Source organism: Rhinatrema bivittatum, chromosome 7, assembly GCF_901001135.1.
Source record: "Rhinatrema bivittatum chromosome 7, aRhiBiv1.1, whole genome shotgun sequence".
In the NCBI taxonomy this organism is placed as follows: Eukaryota; Metazoa; Chordata; class Amphibia; order Gymnophiona; family Rhinatrematidae; genus Rhinatrema; species Rhinatrema bivittatum.
The window spans coordinates 198671584-198697724 of record NC_042621.1 but is presented as its reverse complement, the minus strand read 5'-3'; the positions used below and the strand labels follow the sequence as shown (position 1 = coordinate 198697724).

At 40.4% G+C, this 26141-nt stretch overlaps 1 protein-coding gene across 4 annotated transcripts in view; it reads left to right on the top strand.

The window, feature by feature from the left end:
• ARID5B (AT-rich interaction domain 5B) overlaps nucleotides 1-26141 on the top strand; it is a 227565-nt gene that overhangs the window by 159091 nt on the left and 42333 nt on the right. For all 4 annotated transcript variants that reach the window (XM_029609741.1, XM_029609742.1, XM_029609744.1 and 1 more), the window contains 4 exons: nucleotides 60-172; nucleotides 3121-3322; nucleotides 7267-7319; nucleotides 16058-16155. In XM_029609741.1, coding sequence (XP_029465601.1) covers nucleotides 60-172; nucleotides 3121-3322; nucleotides 7267-7319; nucleotides 16058-16155 — 466 coding nt within the window. The remainder of the gene's footprint in view (nucleotides 1-59; nucleotides 173-3120; nucleotides 3323-7266; nucleotides 7320-16057; nucleotides 16156-26141) is intronic.

The following is a 26141-nucleotide window of genomic DNA, read 5'->3' as shown; positions in this document are numbered from 1 at the left end:
TATATATATATATATATATATATGAAACCCAATCACCAATATTTTGGATTTGTTTCTAGCCCCAAATCTCAAAGGCAGACCACGGAAGAAGAAATCATGTCCACAGCGGAAAGAATCATTAAATGGTGTTAAAGATTCCTGCACTAATTTGGATGGAAAAGCTGTTGCCAAGGTAAATCACTTAGCTGGATTCATTGCACGAGGCTTCCTTGTACGGATACACGTTGTTTCTCTTTGAGCAAAGCTTAGCCTTTTGTTTGTTGTTTTGTTTTGGGGGGTGTGTTTTTTTTTCAACTATGGAACCAAACAACACAAATGGTCTGCTTAGTAACTACCTTTATACCTGTAACACCGCATTCGGCATGTAAAAGAAAATAAAGGGTATGGCTTGCTGAAAGTAGGACATTGATGGCACTTTCATGTCATTCAGCATTAGAGCTTATATTCTCTGATGCAATAATATATTGGTTGCTCTTCATATGAAATGCCACTCTCATTGTTTAATAAAAATGTACTTCTTCCAGAACATTGGGCAGGATAACCAGAGGACAGCATTAGGGTTTCACCCAATGTATGATCTGCCCAGTTCTAAACACTTCACCGTGCACACATTGTGCTGTGGCATTGTGAGGGTTAAGTCCAAGATGTAAGACCACATTCCTCCAGGGGGAGTCTTAAAAGCAGTGTAGTTCTTTTCTAGGATGCAATAAGTAATGGGTCTGTTCAACTCTTGGGTTGGATTTTCCATGATTCATGGCTTAATTTTTCACTTGTTCTTCAACGGTGTTAATTGACCTGATTGATATTAACTCAAGGCACAAGCATCGCTGGTGACCTAAGTAGTGGGGCCCTTAACTGTTTTCCATCTGGGTGAAGCCTAGCCAAACTGAAGCCAAGAGGTAGTCTTTCTGTAAATTTGTCTTGGTGCCATCATTGTGTCAGAAAGCACCATGTCGGAAGGAAGCAGACTTGTCCTATACCTTGTATTTGTCATTGTCACCACATGAATGGTTGAGGGGGAGGGGTTCTATTCTAGATCCAATAAAAGCAGATAAAGAGGTTTGAGATAAAATCTTAAATTAGAAAACGACATCTTCATTTCATGTTTGTGGTTTCTTAATGGATGTATAAAGCAAATGATAGTTGTTAACCTTCTTCCCCCCTCAACAGATTAGTACTAGCATGAAGGAAAAAGCATTTAAAAAGCTACATCTTGGGAAGCAGTGATAGAAGTTTATAATTTCATGTGATTTATTTCAGTGTATACTATCAAACCTCTCCTAATACATTGCCTGCTAGTATAAGTAGTCTGTGAGCAAGGGACAAATCTGTCCTGTTCTTTTGCATTAGTTTTAGTTCAGAACATATTTGGAAGTTTACCAGAATGTTGTTTTGAGAATGTAAATCATCTCAGAAAACCATGCATTTATTATTATTAATCATGATTTTGTACTTTGTATATCTTAATGTGTCCGGGCTTCGCTAATCACTAATATTTCCCAGTGTTATTTTAGCTAGGGATAGAAGAAGGGTAGTATTTTAGAATTCCTCCCAGTGCTGTAACTCCACCTTTTTGGGGGTATGGCGTCTAGGGTGTCTAATCCCCTGGAACATGCTCATTGCTTTAGTGGGAATAGGAAGCTGAAGAGTTGGTGAGGAGAGCAGCTGGGCATTCCCAGGGATCTCAAGCAAGCCACTGGAGGGGTCGGAGATTCCCCCACATACACACTCACAGGATTTCAGCTTAGGAGAAAGAAATTCCTTCAGGATTTCAGTCACTGTTGAGAAGTTTGGATCGCCCCAGGATCTTGAGGAAGAATAATGGAGCTTGAGATTCTTCACAGGGTCTCAAGAAAAGATTGTCTACTACTTGTTGGGATGGGCCTCTGCTCATCACTTTTCGTGTTTGGACATTGATGGACTTCTAAATATGATTTTTGGACTTTGAAATTGACCAGTCTGAACGGAAGAGCGTACCCACAATATCCCAAAGGATTGGGGCAAGGATCTTGTTGCCTGAGTGATCTGAAGGAGCAAGAGTAAGAGGAAATTGAGATATTTTTTAGATAAAGACTCAAGGAGCGGACCCCTATTGAGAATTTTTCCCAGTTGAGAAAGAAGTTTGACCAAAGTAGAGTTTTGGATGTTTTTATACTTGGAGACTGTTACTTTGCAGTTTTTTGTATCTGGGGATATTTTTCTATCTTTTGATTGATTTTATGCTGGAACCCCATTCCAACTACCCAACATTACAGGGTGAGAACTTTTTCTCCATGGATAATGGTGCAAGGGAAGTAAGAAGAGATCAAACACCTAAGATGGAAAAATTGACAATAATATTCATTGCCATCATATTTCTGATGCTGTTTTTGATGTTTGGTATTGTGGCCTGGATTATACTTTTTAAGTTACAGTAAAGACAATTTCATTTGAACACCTATTACAGGCTCTAGAGTGGATTTTTTTACCCTTTTTGTGTTACTAGGGGATGGAGAGACCCCTTTGTTCCTCTGAGTTTCTTCCAATTGTTTTGATTTTGGCTTCCCTGCTATTATTCTACACTATTAGGTACCTCCTGGAGAGTTTTGAATTTAATTGTGAAGTTGTTACAGAGGTGGTGATAGACAATACCAGAGGCCTCCCTGTCTGGACCTGAACTCGGACCTGTAGCACCCCCAGTCTAGGATACAGTTCCAAAATGGGGAAACAGCTACTTTAAGATAAAACAACCAACTTGCAAATAAGTTGATAAGGGAGCAATGACAATTACAGCTTGTTGCAAACACATTATAAAAGTGGAAGCAGACTTCCTCCAGTCTTGAATTATTCTATCATAAAAGTCATGTGTACCATACTACTGAACAGAAGACACTATTTTAACTGATATCATCATTTTCAGACCTCTCCTTCAGCAGGTATCAGTGATGCTGAATAGTATGCAGCATCCTTTTACTTGTAAGTGAAACACCATTTTATTATGCAGTGCCCTGAAATCTTCTCAGGTTTTTACATCATTTGCTTTTCATGAGCTAGGCCTTCTTGGTGTAATCTAGCTGGGTAAGAATAAATGGCAAGGTTTGGCAGATCTGATGTGATACCTTTTTTTTTTTGTTCTTGTAGGTGAAGTGTGAGCCTAAATCAGCTCTGCCAAAACCCAAAAGTAACAACAACTGTAAAAAAGTAACCCCTGAAGAGAAATCAAAGCCTCCCGTAGGTGAAGAGTGCAGAGCAGATGAGCAAGCTTTTCTGGTGGCACTTTATAAGTACATGAAAGAACGGAAAACACCCATTGAGCGGATACCATACTTAGGCTTCAAGCAGAGTAAGTATAATATCTGATCACCTCTTGACATTTAAAATAGCTCTGATTGTTTGTTTGCAGAGATCATCACTTTGCACACATACATCATTCTAAGATCTGGCTATGCCTTACTACATGTAATTATTCAGTTTTTGCATAGGCTTTTTTGGGACTGATTAATTTATATTGCTTGAGAGAGAGATTTGCATCCTTTTGGTATTACTGCCTAGTTATAGGGGTTTTACATCTATTATAACTGAAAGTGAGCAACATAAACAGAGACTTATGTCTTCTATTTTGAGAATCTGCAGCATCTGTCATGTCTTTCTTCTGAGATAATATTGTGACATAGCTCAGTATTGGCCAGATGTTGCTTAAAATAGGTAAATGTTTAAAGCAAGACATTTCAAGTCAGGTCAAAATCACAGAAGGGAACATAAATTCTATAAACCAAAGAATATGAATGAAAGACAAGAGATTGATCATTTCAGACATAAAAAAAAATACAAAAATATTAGTGGTGTGCACTTATATTTTTCTTTCTTTCTTTTTTTTGTTTTTTGTTTTGTGGTTTATTTCATTTTGTTTATTTGAAATGAAATAAATGAAAACCAATCCTGTACCCCTGGATTCATTTTACCCAGCCCTTAGGGTCTAAATATCCAACAGGAACAATCTCCAGTTGCTCCTTTCCCACCAGGTTGGTATTTAAAAATGATGTGACCAAAAATGATGTCACTGGGCTCTGAAAACGGCACCATTTTGTTGTACAGAGGTTTTATTCTAAAGCCAATAAAAAGAGAAGTACAACAAAATATCACCCTCAGGGCCAACGGTAACCATTTTTAAATACCAATCCAGTAAGGCAGGAGCACCTAGAGATCACTTCTGCCCCATTTGGCTGTCTAGACACTATGGATGAGGTGCAAGATGGGATAGGGAAAGGTGCGTGTGTGTGCGTGTGTGTGTGTGTGTGTGTGTGTGTGTGTGTGTGTGAGGAGGGGGAGAAAATCTTAATTATTTAAATTTTGACAGTGCTGGTGTATATTTAGGCTGGTGACTGCTGCTTTATTGAAAATGAAATGAAACTAGATCAAATTTCATTTGTTTTTTTATTTATTATGAGATAATTTTCAAAAGGTTTTCAGTGTGAAATGGACTTTTGAAAATTACTACTTTTATGTGCTTATCTCCTTTGAAAATTTACTCCATAGGGCTGAATTTTCAAAAGGCTTTACTCGCATAAATGGGCTTTTGAAAATTACTTTGATATATGCTACTTTTATGTGCATAACTCCTTTGAAAATTCACTCTTTTTTTTGTTTTCAAAATACAGTAAAATACAACTGGAAATTTTTTGAAAGCACATCCCTATAAAATATCATATTTTGAATGGCTTTGAAACCTACAATTTATGGTGCTATGGGTCTGGAATGCAATTAGACTTGAGAAGGCAATAGTTGTAACTTAATCCTTCATAAATATAGCAAAGCTGGTACATCTCATCCAGAGTTCAGCAAAGAAGCTATAAATTGCTATTTCTGTATCTGGAGCTTGAATGCTTCTCTAAATTAATATAAAGATGAATCTAGGGTTGCAATATGTGCCCAAGTCTATCTTCCAAGATTCAAACCATGTGTTATTTTCATGAAGAATGTCAAACTTGCACATTTTAAATACCAATTTACATACCTAATAGCAATTGGCACTGATTGCAAAAGAACTCTGGCAGCCCTGATAAACTTGTATAACTACAGATGATTACAATGTTTGTCTGAAAACTGCCTGCTTGAAATAGAAGTAAAATTAATGTACTATGAACAGCTTTGTTGCATTATGCATTGATTCAGATTAAATCAAAGCCTGAGCAAATCTGTTGACAGCTCTAGAATAGTCCAAGGTTCAGGAAGGCTTTTACAACCTTTTGTGTCGAAGGACGCTGCATATTATTTTCATTCACATGTACATTCCTCAAAACAAAGAGGACAACTCAGGTTCAACTGAAAGGGTCCAAGTTTCCTCCATATTTTAGCGATGCGCCTTGCATTAAGATGTAATAGGGAGAGAATGCAGAGTCTCCCGTAAGTTTAGAATCTGGTCTAGCTCCTGAATACAAACGAATATTACAGAAATGCAGGTGGTTAGAAACACGTTAGAATAGGCTAATGTTATACCATTTTTGCCCCCACAATTCTGTTCTTCAGAATTGAATTACCCTTGTAATTAGTGTAATAATCTCCCCACTCTGATCTGTTGCATTAATTAGTGATTGGGCTATCCAGATTGGGTGTAACCACAAGGTCCTGGAATATTATGCCACTGCTTACTCTACTATTTGTAATAAAGCTGCAGTATGAAAGCAAGAAGTATTGATTGTGGTCCTTATCAATTGCTTAGTGTACTATTTTATTTTAGGGTTAAACATAAAAAATCTTGATAACTAGCCCAAAGGAAAAATTAAAATGTAAGGGTTGATTCCAGGCTTAAGTTGTCACCTACAGAATTTGGCTCGTTTTAACCAAACGTGCCAAAGGACCAGTTTTAGTGGATGACTCTGTCTTTACCACCAAATAAAATATGAATAGTTAGCTGTAGAAGGTTAGAATCAGAGGCTTGGAGTGTCAGGAAAATGTACTCTGCTATTTAGAGAAGTATCATTGTAAAATTTGAATCTAAGTTTTAGTTATAAACATGTTTTGGCTTGGCAGTTTCCTCCTGATATACTTGGGCTATGGTGCCATGATCCTTCAGTTACGACTATCCAGGGCTTTTTCTCCTGTTTTTTCCTCCCACTTTTCATCTAGCCCAGCCATGGCTGTGATAATTCTCCGCCAGAGGCAGCGGACTTCTTTTGGAATTGGCACATGTGCCCTTGGACTGTGGCCAGGGGGTGTCACTGTTGAGCAAGGGCTAGAACGTACTCCACCCCATCACTGCCATTGAATCAGCGATCCAGTCATACAAATCTTTTTTTTTTTTTTTTTTTTTTTTTTTTAAGAATTTGGAAAAATAGTGCTTCATATTAGCATGCAGCAGACTCAAATTCTGGAATTATTTGTTACATTCATTTGGGTTAAAGTAAATCCTGAAAATCAGGTCCAGCTGTGTATCTTGTTGGCTCAGCAGATCCTAAAAGTAATACATTTTCCAAAGATCAAAGTGTTAGCTCCTAGATTATAATTTTGATGAATATAAAAAGTGTGAAGCAACAGATATTTATATAATATTATAGAGTGATGAGATAATCTGGAAAAGTGAACAGTCTTTGATAATGCCACTCCAAGCCATCTCTTACTGATCATGGCCATCTGTGGAATAATGTATTGCTATTATATAATTTCTAGTGAATGAGGCTTAAAAATAATTATTTTATTTCAAAAACAGATTGAGGGCCATGCTCACTGTTTGATCCACATAGCTAAAAGCCCTCCCAATGTGCTTGTTAAACTAACCAGTCTTCATCAATAGAACAGAACCCTCTTATGTGCTTTTGTACATTCTGTGAAATTGTACAATTTTTTCCTTAACTATTTACCATAAAAGTGCTTGGATGTGACATCTGATTTTATTTTACGAGCAAAAAAGAAATGGATGGGGGCGTAATTCCATTTTTAAAAGCACATAGTGGTCCCAAAATATAAGAAATACCTTTATAAGAAAACTTGGTAATTAATGATCTGAAGTCTTGACCGCCAAAATAATCCTCATTTCAGATTTTGTTATACCAATCAAATTCTGCCAGGAAAAAAATAGTCATTAGAGCAAATTCCTTCTCTGGCTCCCAGCCTACTGGCTGTGAAGAAAGACAATTGTTTGTAAAATTATTTCACAACCTCCTCAGATCAAAGCTATCATTGCTTTTTTTTTTTATGTATATATTTCACATAAAAAATGTTCAGTGTACTTTGTTTGAAATGCCTTGGTTAATGCAATGCTTATCTAAATACTTATTGTCCCTCTAACAGTTAACCTTTGGACTATGTTTCAAGCTGCTCAAAAACTGGGAGGATATGAAACGGTAAGTGTTTAAGCAACCTAACAGAAATAATTGTGCAATCTAACTTTCCCCTGCTTTGACAAAAACAGAGAAAATGTGAAAGCAAACAACCATTTAGAATGGCTGCTGTATACATTGTGGATTTATTGGACCAAGCTTGGAGAGAGTCCCAATTAGTTCCAGCATTTGCAAAATTGTAAACTTGTCATAAAAACTACAACTGGAAAACATATGTAACTCTTCCCTGTCAAGGAAATTAGTTGGGTCTGTAATTTTTTCCCATGTTGAGAAAAGGCTATTATTGTACAAGCAGCCAAGACTGCATAAAAAGAAATTTCACTTGGCAGCTTACCTGACATCTGTTCATGTCTAATATGGGAAATGTATTAAAGGCTTTCAAAAGTAATCAGTTTTGGCTATTTAATAATAGTATGTTGCGCTATCTCATTGTACTTGCTAGTGTAAAAGCGCTTTATTAGACTACGGTTGGCACCAAGTAAACAGGAAGCTATTGAATTAATTCAGAAGGGTCTGTGGCATTTTTTATCTGCTAATTGTATCTGACATAGTGTTTATTTTTAGTTCTCGGGAACATTTAATGATCATGAATTGTACAGTACACGGTGTACTTTGAACCAATAGAATGCTAGAGAAAGCAGATTAGATTAAAATCTTCAAAAAGAACCTGAATGAGTCCATACAGTACATACACATGACATTTATAATACAAAAAAAATCTACACACACACACACCACAGGAAGATGTTGTCGCTGGAGATGTTTTCCTTGCACACAACGATTAGATTAAACCTTGTGCAATTGCTGTTGCAATCAGATGAGAGAAATTAATTTGTTTCCTTGAAGTAATCTTGGATGTCTCTCAGTGGAAGTGAAATGGCAATAAGAAATGGCTCGATGTAATAACTTTACTGTTTTGAGACAAAGCAGGTCAATAAAATGAACTCAGTCTTTAAATGTGTTTTTTCTTAAGCTACCTAAGAATCACAAGCAAAGTATGTTTTATCACGCCAGGATATGTTTAGTGAAATCTAATGTGGCCTAAGTTTCATAGCTCTCTGTTCTGAGACAGGCATAGCATTATTTTCTTTAAATTGATGCAAGTTGTATATAAAAGAATTGATTCTTGTCCTGTAAGCATGATGGAAAAACGTAGGTCCCCATGGGCTACCATAAAAATACCTTCCAAAGAAGACTGACAGGAGGTAGTCCAGAGAAAGACTACCTACATGGTTCAGAATCTGTGTAAAGAAAAAAAAAAAGTGAGATTAGACTTAAGGATCTAAATATGCAATACCCAGAGAAAAGGGGAGACAGGGGAAGCATATGAGAGACATTCAGATGGCTGCATGGGAAATCACCCTTTCTCAGTGGAAAGGAAATTCTAGAACAGAGTCATGCAAGGCTCCAAGGAGAGAGACTTGGGGAGCAAAGTCAGAATAATTTTTTCAAAGAAAGGGAAGTCAATACATGAAATGCTTTCTCAGAGCAGGTGGTAAAGGCAAAAACAGAAGCAGACTTCAAGAGGCCCTAGAATAAGCACAGAAGACCCTTAGGGGTAGATCTTTAAAAAATACGCGATCGCGTACTTTTGTTCGTGCACCAGGCGCGAACAAAAGTACGCTGGATTTTATAAGATACGTGTGTAGCCGCGCGTATCTTATAAAATCCGGGGTCGGCGCGCGCAAGGGGGTGCACATTTGTGCAACCTGCACGTGCCAAGCCCAGCGCGCGCTGCCTGTTCCCTCCGAGGCCGCTCCGATTTCGGAGCGGCCTTGGAGGGAACTTTCTTTCACCCTCCCCCTACCTTTGTTGGCAAAGTTACGCCTGCTTTCAGCAGGCGTAACTTTGCGCGTGCCAGCCGGCAGCCCCGCTCCATCCTCCGGTCCCGGGGGCTGGTCCAGAGGCCTCGACCACGACCCGGGCCGGCGGCATGCCCCCGAAACGCTGCGTCATTTCGGGAACGCCCCCGGTCACGCCCCCTCCCGCCCCTTTTCGAAAGCCCCGGGACTTGCGCGCGCGTCCCGGGGCTTTACGTGCACCGGCGGTCTATGCAAAATAGGCGCGCCGGCGCGCGCAGGCCTTTTAAAATCCGCCCCTTAGTTGCTAAAAAGTGAAGCGAGAGTGATGTATTTAAAGAAGGAAATGTTATGACTCTAAATGGTCAGGTAAAGTCTATGGGTACCTTTTTACATGCAGACTTTACCTCAGATTTTCAAAGGGACTTTAAAAAGTCATGGGTAATTGGCCTGGTACATGCACAGGAGTAATGCAGGCAAAGTTACACCTCCTTTACAGAAGGCATGACTTGTGCAGGTTAACTTATGTGCAGGGATCCCAAATTTCAAACCTATCTGCCGTACAGCATTTGTGTGCATAAATGGATGCACAAAGGTTATTTATTTATAAAAACCAAAACTGCCTATTTCTGCTCTGAAGGTATTTTTTAAATCAAGAGGTCTATGCAAAAGTTCCAGCTCTGCCGTCCAGAACACCTCGCCCCAGTTTGCATAAAATCACCTGCATACTTCTATACACACCAAGCCCCAGGCTATATTTAACCGTCATTTATGCACAAAAAGCACTTTGAAAATTCAGCCCGAAGTTCCCTAAAATGATTCAATGATGAGCATTAGGGCTGCCAGAATGAATGGCAAATTGGTAAAATGAAATTTTAGACGTCCTAGGTAAAATGCAAGCAACTATGCAGCCGGGTCTGTCTGGCAGGCTGCAGTGATAATATTAAACTAGCAGTTGGGTTGGTCAGACAGACTGCAAGTATAGTAATAACTGAAAGTCCTAGTGAAAATTCAAGCACTCACATGGGTGTAGCGTCAATAGTGCACTGTGGTGCACGGGCACCACTAACTTTAAAATGGGGTGTGCCATGCACCACCAATTTGGGAAGCTGTCACGTCTTCCTTGGCTCTCCGCCCAGAGCAACAGTGCTGCTGACCACCACCACTAATGTTCCCTCTAAGCTGCACATGTGTGCGGGGAAAGTTCTGAGCTCGCAACGTGTGCAACTCTAAGCTGCACATGTGTACTTGTATACAACTTTTCATGTGGCGCATACCTCCCTCCAGTGCAGGAAGCCTAGCTGGGCCATGGCGGACCCCGTCCTGCCATGGCCAGAAGTGGAGGCCAGCAGGGCTGTCGTAGATCCCATCCCACCATGGCCGGAAATGAAGAGCAGCCCTGAGAGACCATCGCGGCCCCCATCCCACCACGGTCCGAAACAAAGAGTAGGCCGGTGGAGCTGTGGTGGACCCCCATCCCACCATGGCCTGACGTGAAGAGGAGACTGATGGGCTCTCACAGGCATGTGTATGAGGAAGAGAGAGTCTGTGTGTGTGTGTGTGTGTGTGTGTGTGTGTGTGTGTGAGAGAGAGGGAGTGTGTGTGAAAGCATTGGCATGTATATGAGAGAGAGAGTGTCTGAAAGAATGAATGTTAGTCTGTGTGTGTGAGTGCGTGATAATCTGAGGGTGATCGGAAATCAAGAGATCCCAGGTATGGAAAGCAGGAGTTTTTAATAATTCTTATTATTTTTAATTATTGGGTGTAATTTGATGTTTCTATTTTTAAAAATTTTTTTTAAATGTTAAAACATTAATTATTGGATGTTTTATTCATCAGATGTTCTGAAATATTTTATTGGTGTTCTGGGAAATATATGAGAACAAATTTTAAGCAAGTTCTTATTTGGATGTTTGTCAGCTGTTTTGACATTTAATCTTTTTATTAGCATGGTTTTAATATGAATAATGTTTTATATCTCTTGATTTTATTGCTTGATGTTTTGAGAGGATGATGTTTCTGGTTTTCCATTATTGTAATGCATAACACAGTTGGGCTTGTGGTTTCCAGTTCAGTTTTTTGTTGCCACATTTCTATTCTGTATTAGGTGAAGGTCTGTCTGTATTTTAAAGGTCCAGTTCTTGTGTAACTTTTATTCTTGTTTTGAAAATGATGGTACTTATCACTGGTTTTTACGGCATTATGGTCATCTCTTCCTAATTTCTATTTTAAACAGAAGTTTGCTCTTTATTAATTTCACTTGCATACTGAAAGCAGTTTTGAATGTTCTTGCAGAAAATATTTTTTCATTCACATATTTTATTGTAACTGCTGTTAATAGATTAGGTGTTTATTTTAAGGTATTGGCTAATTTTCCCTCTAAGGTTTGGGTTGCTGTGAGCATAAATTTGATAGGCTCTTTGCATCAAAGAAAGTTGTGCTCCCAGGGTAATGTAGGAGGGTGTACTGTGTTCTAGGGCACAGAGCAGCAGCAAATTTTCCAACTTCAGCAGTCACCCTACGCCCCTTGGCACTTATTTAGCCAGATGTGTCTGGGAACCGAGGAAGCTGGAAACTTGGGCAACAGCCACCCTACTATTGGTGATTATATATTATTTCAAGGTTATGTTTTTTGGCTTGGGAAGGGAGTGGTGCTAGATATAAACAGAGGATAACTTTCAAGCATCTGTACATGTGCTCATATATGTGTGTATATGGACATGCAAAAATCTGCTCCTGTATTTTATAACCATCATATATATGATATAAAATATACGTAAAGGCACCCTGCAACATGTGTGAATATAGAAAAAAAAGCATGAATACATATTGCACTTAGCCGGATAAATCAGAATTTAGCTAGATAAGTAGCAGCTAGTTAGCCGGATAAATCTTAAAGCCATACAAATATGGCCAAGTCAGATAAGTCTAAAAAGTGCTACTTAGCCGTGTAAGTACCATTTTAAGATGTATCTGGAAAAGTAGCGATTTTGCTGCTACTTAGATGGATAAGTCGGAACTTGTCTGGATAAGTGCTGGTTTCAAGATTTAGCCAGATAAATCTGAATTTATCAGATAAGTAGCACACAACTGCTGTACTTGCATATTTTTACATCTGAGTTTAAAAATATACACATGGAGCTTTTAGTTGCATAATTTACATGCAGTTACTCCTCGTAAATCAGCTTTTACGTGTGTCGATCAGTTTTACCAATTAGTCTACCAGTTTTGCCAAGTCCATCTGCAGGTTATCGAAACCCTCCTGGATATTCAGCCTGAACTCCCCCCCCCCCCCCCCCTTTCATCCAGATGACCCCACCCAGTTAGTATGTCGCTTTTAAGATGTTTACGATCACTTACTCCAGATAAGGTATAAATATACGTGAGTAAGCTGCCAAATGTACATGTGTAAATTGCTTATAAAATAACAACATACTCATGTAAATGTTGCTCCCCTGCCCCAGAATACCTCTGGCCCACTCTTTTTTTAACATGGGGAAATTTACTCGCGTACCCTTACGTACATGTGCATTTTGAGGTATATAAAATAGCATGTATACTAGTATATGCTATCTACATGGGTATGTGCCGATTTTCACATGCACTACTCTTTGAAAATTCACCTTTAAGGATATGATTGTGTATGTTTGTTCATCTGGTGAGGTCCCTAAGACGAAAATGATAAAAACTGTTCTGGATAAGGAGAAATAACTTGCAGACAGTCATACTGTACGGCTAGCAGCTGAGATATATCTTTAGAAGTTTGGGTAGAAATACCTGGGAAGACTGGTTGGGTTGGTTGGTCTTCTTCTGCCGTCATATGGCTATCTGCTTAGGAAAACTATCGGGCCGAGACGCGTGCTTTCGACATGCTAGCTTTACCCCTTATACAGTAAGGGGTAATAGCGCATCAAAAATGCGCGGCCAACGCCCCCGAAACTAATAGCACCCGCAACATACAAATGCACGTTGATGGGCCTATTAGACATTCCCGAGCGATACAGAAAGCAAAATGTGCAGCAAAGCCGCACATTTTACTTTCAAAAGTTAACGCTTGCCCAAAGGCAGGCATTCATTTCTGCAGCACCGGGAAAGTGTACAGAAAAGCAGAAAAAAACTGCTTTTCTGTACACCCTCCGACTTAATATCATGGCGATATTAAGTCGGAGGCCCCAAAAATAAAAAAAAAATAAAAAAAATGTGCCCGTGGCCTGCGGGTCAGAAGACGGACGCTCAATTATGCCGCCATACGTTTTCCGAACCCGTGGCTGTCAGCGGGCTCGAGAACTGATGCCGGAAAAATTGAGCATCAGCTGTCAAACCCGCTGACAGCTGCCGCTTCTGTCAAAAAGGAAGCGCTAGGGACACGCTAGTGTCTCTAGCGCCTCTTTTTACTGCGGGCCCTAATTTGAATTTTTTTTTTTTTTAATTAAATCGCGTGCCCAGAAGAGTGGCCTGAGTGGGTGCTCGCCCGCTCTCTTGCGCTTCTTTCTGTATCTGCCTGTTTGAGAGTAATTTTCAAAACTTGAACTTAGCAAAAAAGGACACTTATCTGCATAAAATGGAAATTGACTTTTTATTGCGGGTAAAAGTGCATGTGCTTTTTAACCCACCAGAAAAACGAGTGGGGTTAAGTTGGGGAGGGAAAGTACACACATGGATTTCATTTGGAAACCCCCGTGTGTACTTTCTCGCAAATACTTTGCAGTTTGCAGCTGCTTCAAAGTAAAAAGTACTTGCTTTCTTCCACCAGCCCTAATTTCCATGGGCAGTTTCCCTTTGAAAATTAGCTTACAGTCTCATAGTGGATAACACATTGAAATCGTCAGTTCAGTGTGCTGCAGCAGTCAAAAAAGCAAACAGAATATTGGGAATTATTAGAAAGGGAATGGTGAATAAAATGGAAAATATCATAATGCCTCTGTATCGCTCCACGGTGAGACCGCACCTTGAATACTGTGTACAATTCTGGTCACCGCATCTCAAAAAAGATATAGTTGCGATGGAGAAGGATCAGAGAAGGGCAACCAAAATGATAAAGGGGATGGAACAACTCCCCTATGAGGAAACACTAAAGAGGTTAGGACTTTTCAGCTTGGAGAAGAGACAGCTGAGGGGGGATATGATAGAGGATATGATATGATAGAGGTGTTTAAAATCATGAGACGTCTAGAACGGGTAGATGTGAATCTGTTGTTTACTCTTTTGGATAATAGAAAGACTAGGGGGCACTCCATGAAGTTAGCAAGTAGCACTAATCGGAGAAAGTTCTTTTTCACTCAACGCACAATTAAACTCTGGAATTTGTTGCCAGAGGATGCGGTTAGTGCAGTTAGTGTAGCTGTGTTTAAAAAAGGATTGGATAAGTTCTTGGAGGAGAAATCCATTACCTGCTATTAATTAAGTTGACTTAGAAAACAGCCACTGCTATTACTAGCAACAATAGCGTGGAATAGGCTTAGTTTTTGGGTACTTGCCAGGTTCTTATGGCCTGGATTGGACACTGTTGGAAACAGGATGCTGGGCTTGATGGACCCTTGGTCTGACCCAGTATGGCATGTTCTTTCAGGGTGGTAATTTTATGACACCACACAATAAAAGTCGCCAGGTACATTTTCCCTGCGGACTTTGCACTCATTTTCAAAGCGAAAGCATGCTCTTTGAAAATTGCCCAAGAAAATATACCTGCACGCATTTGCACCTGATAGTTTTTGTGATGTAAAATACCTACACAAATTATGTACATACTCTTGAAAAATTCAAATGTGTGCACATAGTTGCAAACCCTGCCCAACCCATCCCCAGAAATCCCTTCCCCTACTGTGGGTAAAAGTGCATGCATAGAGGCCATAAGCACATATTTGTACCCACCTATAGGGCTGGCAAGTTTCTAACAGCCTGGTTCCATAGGTAAAGCACTATTTTATTCTAAGAAATGGCTTTTAAAATTACTCTGTATATGGCTTTGTGTCAGGCTCTCAGCTGAACATTTCATATAAATCAGCTGTTCAGGATGTTTTATCGTTTTGGTTGGAGGTCACAAAATAGCAGGAAACTCTGAACTTATTATCCTTAAAATGCTTTCTTTCCTTTTCTCTAAAGGGAAGAGTATATAAAGAACCTTGTTCAACACAGACTGTAAATATGTGGAAAGAAAATGACAACATAGCTGTGCAATCAAATAGACATATTTCTTACTTTCAAGAATTTATGTAACATTTTAATATACAAGCCAGCAAACTTGGTGAGAGCCATTTTGCTTGTTAGTGATGTCATAAATGACTCATTGTGTCTCACTTTCGTATAAGCCCATTGAAATTTCAATATTTTGCTTTACCGTCTATTGACTGGTAAACATTGCAGATAGGCACAGTTATAAAAGAAAGTAGAATGTAACTATTTAAACAGATTTGTCCTGAAGTTGCATGTACTATATGGCTATGAATGGCATCATTGGTAAACAAAATGGTCCTCTCTGGTTATGCTAGTGTGTTAGATTAAGTCTGAAAATGTTCATTGTAAGTTAAATGGTGCTGTCTTCCAGAAAGCACATGGCTATAATAGGATAGACAACCTCTCTTTGTGTCAGTGTAGCAGTGTTTTGGGTGCACTTTTGCCAGATATTTGTGTGACACATAAATGTTTGTTGTTTGATATTCTTTCTTACCACATGGTAAGACAAGAAGATAACTACAGATGCTTATAATATTTGAAAACCACCTGCTTGAAACAGAAGTAAAATTAATGTACTATTAACATTTCTTTTACATTATGCATTGCAGAAAGTCTTAATGCATAAAAAGAAAACCTTGTATGTGATGGTGGTGTGCATGATTTCTTTTTAATGCTCTCCCCTTATCACATGTGTTCTGTTGTACTGCATTCATTCAGCGTCAGTGGCATTATGATGCAAAACTGAATGTTCCTCTTTCATTTTTACAGATAACTGCCCGTCGACAATGGAAAAATATTTATGATGAATTAGGTGGTAACCCTGGGAGCACAAGTGCTGCTACATGCACACGCAGACATTATGAACGGTAAGGACATAGAAATATGAAATGTTTACTTTAAAAAAAAAATAACAAATAGAGATGGAAATAAATAGACAGGCTGGGTGGGCCACTTGGTCTTCATCTGCTATAATATATTGTGTTATTATGTTACTAGCTTTAGAGCATTCTGTGAGACGTTATATATTTAACAATTCACAGTGCGAGACAACAAGGCCACCATTTTGAAGCAAACTGGTGAGGCAGCCATAAATAGGCTGACTTCCGCCTCCTGCTGGCCTTGCAATCCTGATGAAGTAGAAGGGTGTTTTGGGCAGGGGTGGATGCGGTTGCTTCAAGGAGAGGGGGGCTTGTCTTGCATCAGGGGCTGCTTTAAGAGATGGGGAGCATTGAAGAACACAGTATCTGGAAGGAGCTCCTTTTGGGCCACTTAGCACAGGGGAATATTTAGTAGGTGGCATGCACGTTTTAAGGGCCGTGTCTCTTTAACACACCTCTTTAAGCACTCACATTCTCTGCAAATCATTATGTTTCTACATATTGATACTACCTTGGGAAGTAGCATGCAAAGCCTTTGAAAATTGCTACTGTATATGCTATTAAATTGTCAATAGATTTTACCCATGTTAGGTGCACTTAACACAGGAAAATTGGCTTTTGAAAATTAGTACAATAGTAGGTTACAGGGTAATTTTCAAAGGAAAATGTAAGTGTAAGTTTTCTTCCATGTTGAGCTTCTAGTGGAAGGTACTGTTGCATTGTTGTGATTGTGTTCCTCTTACCACATTTAGCCTGTTATCGTATATGTGTTTACCTTTCTGAGAATCTACACCAGGCAAGTTTCCATGATAATTCTAGTGATGGATCATGGTTTTGCAAGTTTAGTGTGGGGTTTTTTTTTTCACTCTCCTCTTCCTTCCTGTCATGACTCTTTATTCTAGACCTTCCTTTCCACCAAAATATGATTGCCTCATATGCAGATACACATAAAAGACAGTTCCTCCTTTACAGACATTAAAGATAAGTACATTTCTAATAATCATTTAACCTACTACAGTAAAGATGTTTAGCATGAGAGGGCTAAGATCATCTGGAACAGGTTTAAAAGCAATTTCAAAAAGGTGTTTCTAAGGTGGAACTTGAATATGGCCAGAAAGGGAGCAAAATATACCAACTCAGGCTCTACCAGATATATGGTGCCACAAGACAGAAAGCATAGAGTCTGGAAACAGCAATGGACAAGAATGGAATAGGTAAGAATGGTTTGCCCAGTTAACAGAGATAATAGGGAGAAACGTAAGGGGAGGTAAGAGAGGTGAGGTAGCATGGAGCTGCAGAATAAATGAACTTGTAGGTAAGATGAAGTTTGAACTGAATGCAGAAGCACATGCGGAGCCAATGTAGTGCTGAGAGAAGTGTATTAACATGGTTGTATAGATACTGGAGGAAGATAAGTTGTGCAGCTGAATTTTAAATATACTGCAGCAAAGAAAGATGGTTCATTGGGAGACTTGTATGGAGAAGGAGGTTACAGTAGTCCAGGTGGAAGGAGATGAGAGCATGGATAAGGGATTTGGAAGTGTGATCAGATAGAAATAAAATTGTTTTAGCTATGTTTTGAATACGCGCAGAGGAGAGAGAGGAATTGAAGACTACCAAAAAGTTGTAAACAGAGTGAATGGCAAGGTTAACGGTATTATCCTCTTAGATAGAAAAACGTGGAAGGAGAACTTGAGTTGTGGAGGAAAGATAGTAAGTTCAGTCTTGGCCATGTTAAGTTTAAGGTGGTGGTGGGACATCCCGACAACTATGTTGGACAAACAAGAGGAGATCTGGGACTGGATTCCAGGTGACAGTTCTAAAGCAAAGAGGTAGATCTGGGAGTTATTGGCATAAAGATGGTACTATACACTATGGGCCAGATTTTCTAACCTATGTGCGGGCGTAGATTTGTGCGGGCAACCCGGCGCGCACAAATCTACGCCCGATTTTATAACATGTGCACTCAGCCGCGCGCATGTTATAAAATCCGGTGTCAGCGCGCACAAGGGGTGCACACTTTTGCACCTTGCATGCGCCGAGCCCTAGGGGAGCCCCGATGGCTTTCCCCGTTCCCTCCGAGGCCACTCCGAAATTGGAGCGGCCTCGGAGGGAACTTTCCTTTCCCCCCCCCCCACCTTTATTATTTAAGTTGCGCCTGCCTTTGGGCAGGTGTAGGTTGCACGTGTCGGCGCACGATCCCCCGGCCTAGCGGGCCTTCAGAGACCTCTGGCCACGCCCCCGCCCCTTTTTTCGAGCCCCGGGACATGTGCGCGTCCGGGGCTTGCGTGCGTCGCCAAGCCTATGCAAAATAGGCTCGGCGCGCACAGGAGCAGGTTTTCGGGGATACGCGTGTAATATACGCACGTAACCCTTTGAAAATCTGCCCCATGGGAAGAGATTAGAGCCCAGAACAGAGCCTGGAATAGAACCTTGGACACACAACTGATAATAGTGTAGTGGAGGTGGAGGATCTGTCAAAAGATACACTAAAGGTGTGATGGGAGAAATAAGAGGAGAACCAAGACAGGTTAGTCTCAGAATCCAAACAAGGATGGAATACCAAGGAGCAGATGGTAAGTACAAGTGTCAAAAGAGAGGATTGGTCAAGGAGGACTGAGTAGCGATTCTTGTCCTTAGCCATGAAGATGTCACTGGAAACTTTAGTAATGCCCATCAAAACAGAAAGGGTGGAAACCAGATTGAATTCACTTCCTCCCTTACCCCAACTCAGTCCCTCTAATTGCCTGCCCCAGATCTCTACTCACTCCCTCATCTCCTCTAACCTCCATTCACTTCCTTGCATGGACTCCCATTAATTCCATCCACCTAAAAAGAGTCCATTCTACACAAAACCTTCATTCAATCCTTCCTCTCCCCCGTTGACTATGCATTCACTCCTTTCTCCTTTTCCTCTCCCCTGAATATTCACATTCATTCCTTCTATCACTCCCACCATAGACATCTCCCAATCTTCCCCTCGAGCAGCCATTCATCACACTGGCCCCCTTACCTCTACATGGACCTTCACTATTCCTCCAGGCTGTACACCTCTAGATTACCTTTACTGAAGAAGCATTGTGGAGGGCAGATCATGGGGCTTGCAGTGGCAGCAGGCCTGCATTGGAATGAGTGCAGGAACTGAGCTGGCCTATGCTCATAGGGCCTGTAATGGCCCCACCCTATCCAAGCTATCCAGAAGATGGGGCCTGTGAACACAGGCCAGCTCAGTTTTAATGCTTATTATAAAACAAAGCCTTTCACCAACCTAGGAGCAGCTCTTGCAGCTTCCTTTAGACTTGAGTTGAGTTGAGTTGGATTGAGTTGAGTTGGAGTTAAGAACACCCGTTCTTAACTCCAGCCTACATTAGGCCCCATATCTTTTACTTTATGTTGTTAACCCCAATTATTTTTATCCAAGTTCAATCTACCTGTTTATTGTAAGACATCCTCTTGTATTGGTTATTGTTTAGAATGTAAACCGACTTGATTAGTAATTCTGTTTACTGGAAAATCGGTATATAGAAGTGCTAAATAAATAAATAAATTACTAAAAGCAGGAAGAGGCCTCTGGCCTGGGGCATCTGCCAAAGAAGATACTGAAGTTTGGCAGCCAAAGATCATCTAACCCTGCTGGCACTGTGCTAGTCTTTTCAAAACTCATGGGATAGCTGTACTAATCTCATGCATTATGAGATCAGAACTACCAGCCTGCAAGTTTTGAGAATGCAATCTTAGATAGTCTCCTGGCTATGATGTCAAGTGAGAAGAACTCCTCTGGTCACCCTGCCTCAGTCTTGCGTTTGGCAACTAGCAGGATGAGTTTGGCCAGCTACCGTGCCTCACTCTCCTTTTTGGCTGCCAGTAGGATGGGCTTCGCTGGTAGACTCTCTTTGGTTTTCTCTTCAGCAGATGACAGGATGGACTCCATTAATGGACCAATATTTTGGGTTTGTTTTTTTAACCTTGTCCCTAAATAATTATTTTGGGGAGGCATAGCCTCATACTTGTCACCTATGTTGTCACCTATCATGTAGCTAGCTTCTGACTCCATTCACTATTTTAAAGACCCAGCAGATTTTTTATATGAGTTTCTTATGTGGAACAGTGTCAAATGTCTTACTGAACTCTAAGTGATTCTAGTTTCATTCAAGCTAAATTTAAGTACACCATAAATATTATTTTCAGTCAGGATTATACTCTCAGAAAAAGGCATTGTGCCTTGTCATTCTTTAAGCTCCAATTTATGCAAAACTGGTTTTGCAAATGTTTGAAAAAGTATGGCTTTTGTTTTTTAGGCATAGAATTCTAGAATTATTCACATGAATCCCCTACAATATGCTATGAGCTTTAAAAAGAAAACATATAGACAGATTTATATAAAGAGTAATCACATATCTTAGACAAATAGAAGAAATAATATTATTCAATCCACCATTACATATTATCAAATCACTGAAGAAAAGAAACAAGTTATTCTCCCATCAAGTTAAGTCTCCCAAACTAATTATTGAAAGATCCAAGGACAGAAAAAAATAACTACAATCATCAGTTCTTACTAAAAAGATTAAATATTAGTGGTAGATGAATAATTATTTTTGTGTTTATGCATTTGTAAAGCACTATAATAAACACCTGCTTAAATGCCTAATGTTCATACACTTCTTAGAAATTTGTATATAAAAACAATAATCTCCAGTGATGGGATACAGAGTTCAACAAAATCTGAGTTTCATGAAAGGTATTCAGTTGATCTGAATAAAAAAAAATATAAGACTGCCCCTTACAGCAGGGCTCACCAAGGGAGGGCATGAGGCCCTGGAATGTTGAAATGCATGGCTCCACCCTTGATAGGGGATGGGGCTACCACAGCAGCATCCCCCCCCCCCCCCCCCCAAAGTGCAAGGCCCAGGGCTGTCATCCCTATTCACCCACCTCTTCCCCCCCCCCCCCCCCCCCCCCCCCCCCCATGGACAACTCTGCCTTGTAGACAATTTTATGTTCAACAGTATATTTTAATTAAAATTGTTCTCTTAAGGCTCACACACCCTGCTGCATGCACAAATATTTACTTCTGCGGGTCTGAGTGACCCTAGAAACATCAAGAAAAATGTTGACTTTTTGATCCCAAAAATTGCTTCTCCTTTTCTTGAATTTTTTTTTAACACTTAATTCTGTTTCTGTTATAGAGCAAGCTCTACTAAGAGTAAATTTAGACATTTTTGTTGGAAATAGCTCATCAGGAGCTAAAGTCTGATCCAACCTTCCATCTTTTTTTTTTTGTCAAAATAATTTTTATTAACATGAATAGAGAGAAGGAGGTATAGAAACCTAAACAGCTGATCACAAACGGTCCAAGAAGAAAAGAACAATACAAAAGTAAAACATACAGCATACCATCAAAATGCAAAATTAAATTCTTAGCATCAGTACCGGATGCATACAACAAAACCCATGGGGCCACAGACCCTCAGGCCATAAATGTAAGCTATACAGAGTACATCTCCTTCCCTCTACCCTTTTGGGATCCTACCGCAGTAGGGCTACAAACAAACCAACACACTCACACCGATTTTGCATCCATGCACATATCCCAAACCAAGGCCTGGATTATCAAAATGCACTAAATATCGCATGCAATAGGAAAAGGGGCGTGTTTTATGGTAATAGGCAGTTTATCGCAATTTGCGCTAAATTGCACTGCTTTCAGTGCTTTGATTAAAGCTAGAATATCTGCATTTCGCTTTCGGTTATTTTTGGCCACATACACAATTATATGGCCCAGCAGGACCGCTTTACCCACTTCCCAAAGCAACAAGGACGCAGTATCAGATGTATTGTTAAAAAAGCAAGTAGTCCTCCCAACACTTCTTGAGATAAACATGGAACCCTTTATCCAAGTAGAGCTCAAGACTCATCGGCCAGGAAAAAGAGAGGCGCGGAGACTGCCCAAGCTCCACTCCCACAGACACCGGGGCGTGATTAGAAATAGTGCCAATAGTAGCATCCCTCACCCCTGGAAAAAGACCATTGGAAATTAACAAGTAATCCAAGCAGGAGTAGAATTTATGCAGATGAGAATAAAAAGTGAAATCCTGCTCCCCTGGATGTAGGACCCGCCAAGCATCAAGAAGCCCCAACTCCTTGCAAAGACAATTCACCCCCAATCCCTCCGAGTACTTATCAGCAGCCTCTGCAGGTTGACAATCAATTGTCCTGTCTGCTACAACATTGAAATCACCCCCAACCACTATTTTGTAGTCAGAGAAAGTATGGAGGTGGCCCACTAACAAAAGAAAAAATGCATGAGAATAAGTGTTAGGGGCATAAATATTACAGAAAGCAATCTTCTGGTGGCAAAGTGTATCCTGTAACTGGCGCTCAACCTGAAAAGGTAAATGTTTATGGAAAAGTATTGCCACCCCCTCCTCCTGGTAGTATAAAGAAGAGTAAACATATTGCCCCACCCATTCACGTTTTAACTTTTTATGTTCTTAATCTGACAGATGGGTCTCTTGCAAAAACACTACCTAAGAGTGTAAGCATTGAAACATAGACAATAACTTTTAATGTTTAATCGGAGAATGGATCCCCGTTACATTCAACAAAGTAACTTTAACCTTTGCCATAGCGGAGCAGGAAAAACTAGATATGACCCACTTGGGGCCAAGCAAATAGAACAACAGTATGACCTCGAGGCCTCCCAGCCTAAGCCCCCAGGTCAACCATGTCTCCACAATACTCCAGTGGCTAATCCCCAAAATATAAGAAAAGAGAAACGAACCCCCCCCCCCCCATATTACCCCTAGCCCTCCCCTCCTCCCATTCATCCACATGCATCCACAAACATACCAACCATTCACACAAAGTATATCAGACTACCACAACCACTCCTAACACCCGAAGAGACTCAGCGTTCCCCTGCGAGAAATAACCCTGCAGCCAAGGGACATCTCGTGGAACCTCCTCCCTCCCTCCAAAAAATACAGTGATATGCAACTCAATAGAAAGGTGGAGTAACAGCGCCACCGCTATGAAGGACCTAAAAAGTGAATACTCAGTAGGTTAACAGGGATAAAAACTAGGCAACGATATTAATCCCAGAAAAAAGGGTTGGGTACAAACAAGCATGTTAACCACATAAGGCACGATAAGAAAAAGATCGGCAAAACTGTGCTGTCAAAGAGTCCTGCAGCAAGCCTCGGGGGACCACCGTAGCAATGTTGATAAAAGAAAATAAAAGTATGACAAACACCAGTGCCTCCTCTCCATGTGGGCCTTTCCTTATCAAAATATAAGGAAAACAAAAACCATAGGGAGCAGAATAGCAAAACCCAGTCAGGAAAGCTGCAACCATAACCAAGACAAAAACATTGCCTGCCAGATCACTCTTTCAATCCACTGATCTCGGAGGTAGTGTGTTCAGGAATGCCAAGGCTTTTTCCTTAGTATTAAAGAACAAAACTTTATTATCATGATGACCACGCAGCTTAGCAGGGAACAATAAGGCAGAACGGATTCCCCGTTGCTGTAACTCCGAACAGGCCGGCAACATCTCCTTCCTCTGCGCAGCAACACGGACAGAATAATCATTGACGTGCAAGGTTTTGTGTCCCATAAATTCAAGAGCAGGATGTTGTCAGACTGCGCGTAGCAATCTATCCTTATGGGACTAATTAAGGATGCGCGCCATAACCGACCTAGGTTTGTTGTCCGAGGCACGTGTTGGGCCCATATAATGAATCCGCTCACAGCAGAGACGATCTCTCTCAAACACCAGGCCCACTCAATCTGGAAGCCATTTATCCAGGAAATCACAGAGCTCCTCTTCCCTTAACATTATTCCGCCGGTTACGGTTTCCTTGATCCTCCAGCAGGTCAGTCAGGGCCAGATTTTGTGCTTTCAAATCCACGATATGGCGCTCAGCATCCACCAGCCTGTCCTCTTGGTCGGAGATGCGCTGCTCCGCTATGTCCATCCACTTAGACTGCACTTCCATGCTTCCTTTTATATCGTCCACAGAAGCTTGAATTTTTATCAGCCATTCATCCAGGGCTGCCGAAACACTATTTGAGATCTGCAATAAGACCTCCTCCGAAATCGCCGCCAAGGCTTTAGTGTGCTGAGTCGCGGCAGCCATCTTGAAATCGCTGGCTCGTTTTTCTCTCATACTGCGAACACTCCTTGCTGCTCATAGCCTGACCGCCGCTCCATGGGAGCAGCAGCAGACTGAAACCGAGCCCTTAATGGTAAGATTCACATATAATAGGAGAGGAGCTGAAGCTGTTTAGGGCATTAATCACCGTTGTGCGGGAGGGGGAGTCCCAGCACTCCCAGCCTCCATTCAGCTCGGCGCCATAACAGGAAATCCCCCTATCTTCCATCTTTAGCACAACTCAACCCCTTAGGAGGCTGAGATGCGCCCACCAACAGAGAGGAGAAACGGAGGCACTAGAAGTTGGTGCACCGTGGGATTCCCCTCCAGAGCCAGTACTGGTGCGAGAAGGAGCCTTGGCACAAGTTCAGTCTGATCGGGAACCAGGAGAAGTTACAGCAGGAGAGGAAAGGCAGCAGCGAAAGAAAGACCTCCTTGAACAGTTACCTGTTACCTATTACAAGCTGGTAAGGCCCCAAGCCTTTTCACTCGAGTCGATCTGGGAGGCAATTCAAATTTTAAATACAAATATAACCACTCAAATGACTAATATTACTAATGCAGTGCAACATCTGGATAACCGTTTGGAGGAAGTTGAATTAGGATTAGCAGATAACAAACAACACCTACACTCTGTTGAGGTTAAAATTCAGAGCAGTATGAATGTTCAACAGGAGTTAATAAAAGAACATCAAATCCTACATTCTGAAGTTGAAAATTTAGATAATCAACTACGTGCAAAAAACCTAAGGTGCATTAACTTCCCAAAGCTTCCTTATACAGCACCTAAAGAGTTATGGAGAAGATACATGTTAGAAGTACTGAAAATTACAGCAGATACCTTACCAATAATAGCAAAGGCATATTCTATTCTGCCTATGAAGAGGGATCAAGCTGATATTAATAACTTTCAGGTATTGATACCCAGAGAATCCCCCAAATTGGATAAATCCGCTGTATTGGATCAGCCTGATGACAATGTGGCCGTGACATTGACCTTAGTGGTTACCTTTTTGCTGGAAGCAGATAGGGAATGGATTTTTAAACGTTATTTCTTGTATAGGAACGCATTGTTTTTTAATCATAAGATATAAATCTTCCCAGATTTATGTAAGCAAACCCAGAGAAGAAGACAACAATTTCTCTTGCTGAAACCTCAAGTGCTCGAGTTGGGTTCATCATTTATATTAAAATACCCATGTAAGTGCTTGATTAAACACCAAGGGCTTTCTTTCTTATTCTACCAGCCTTCTCAGCTAATTTCATTTCTATCTAATAAAAAGAAAAATTTGATTAGTTCATCTTTAACTACTAGCCCAGTAACTCCATAAACTGTAATTATAGACCTTTCTATAATTCCCATATAGAAGCCAATATATTTTTGAAATATTTACCTTGGGATTGTAAAAATTTTGGATCCATATTGTGGGCTTGTGCATGACTTAACAACTTTGTATTATGATGTCTTTTGTAAGATAGAGGTTATTGTTTAATTATTGTCTTTTTGGATTCTGTAATTCCACTAGATGTATGCATTTTCTTTAAAGTTGATACTTGAAAATATATGTAAAATGAATAAATAGAAAAAAAAAAAAAAAGAGCATTGAAAAAAATGCATCCTAGCAGGATGTGGCCATCTTGGATCCCTAAAATATATTTTATCTAAAATTCTTCTTGCTATGATGAATAAGGGGAGCAAGCAGTAGATGACACTGAATCTGCATAAATTGACTTGCATGGTGAGTATTTGGAGATATCATTAGTTTAAGAACAAGTCCTGGCTAGGGTAACCAAATAGCTCCAAGTCAAGTGGGACAA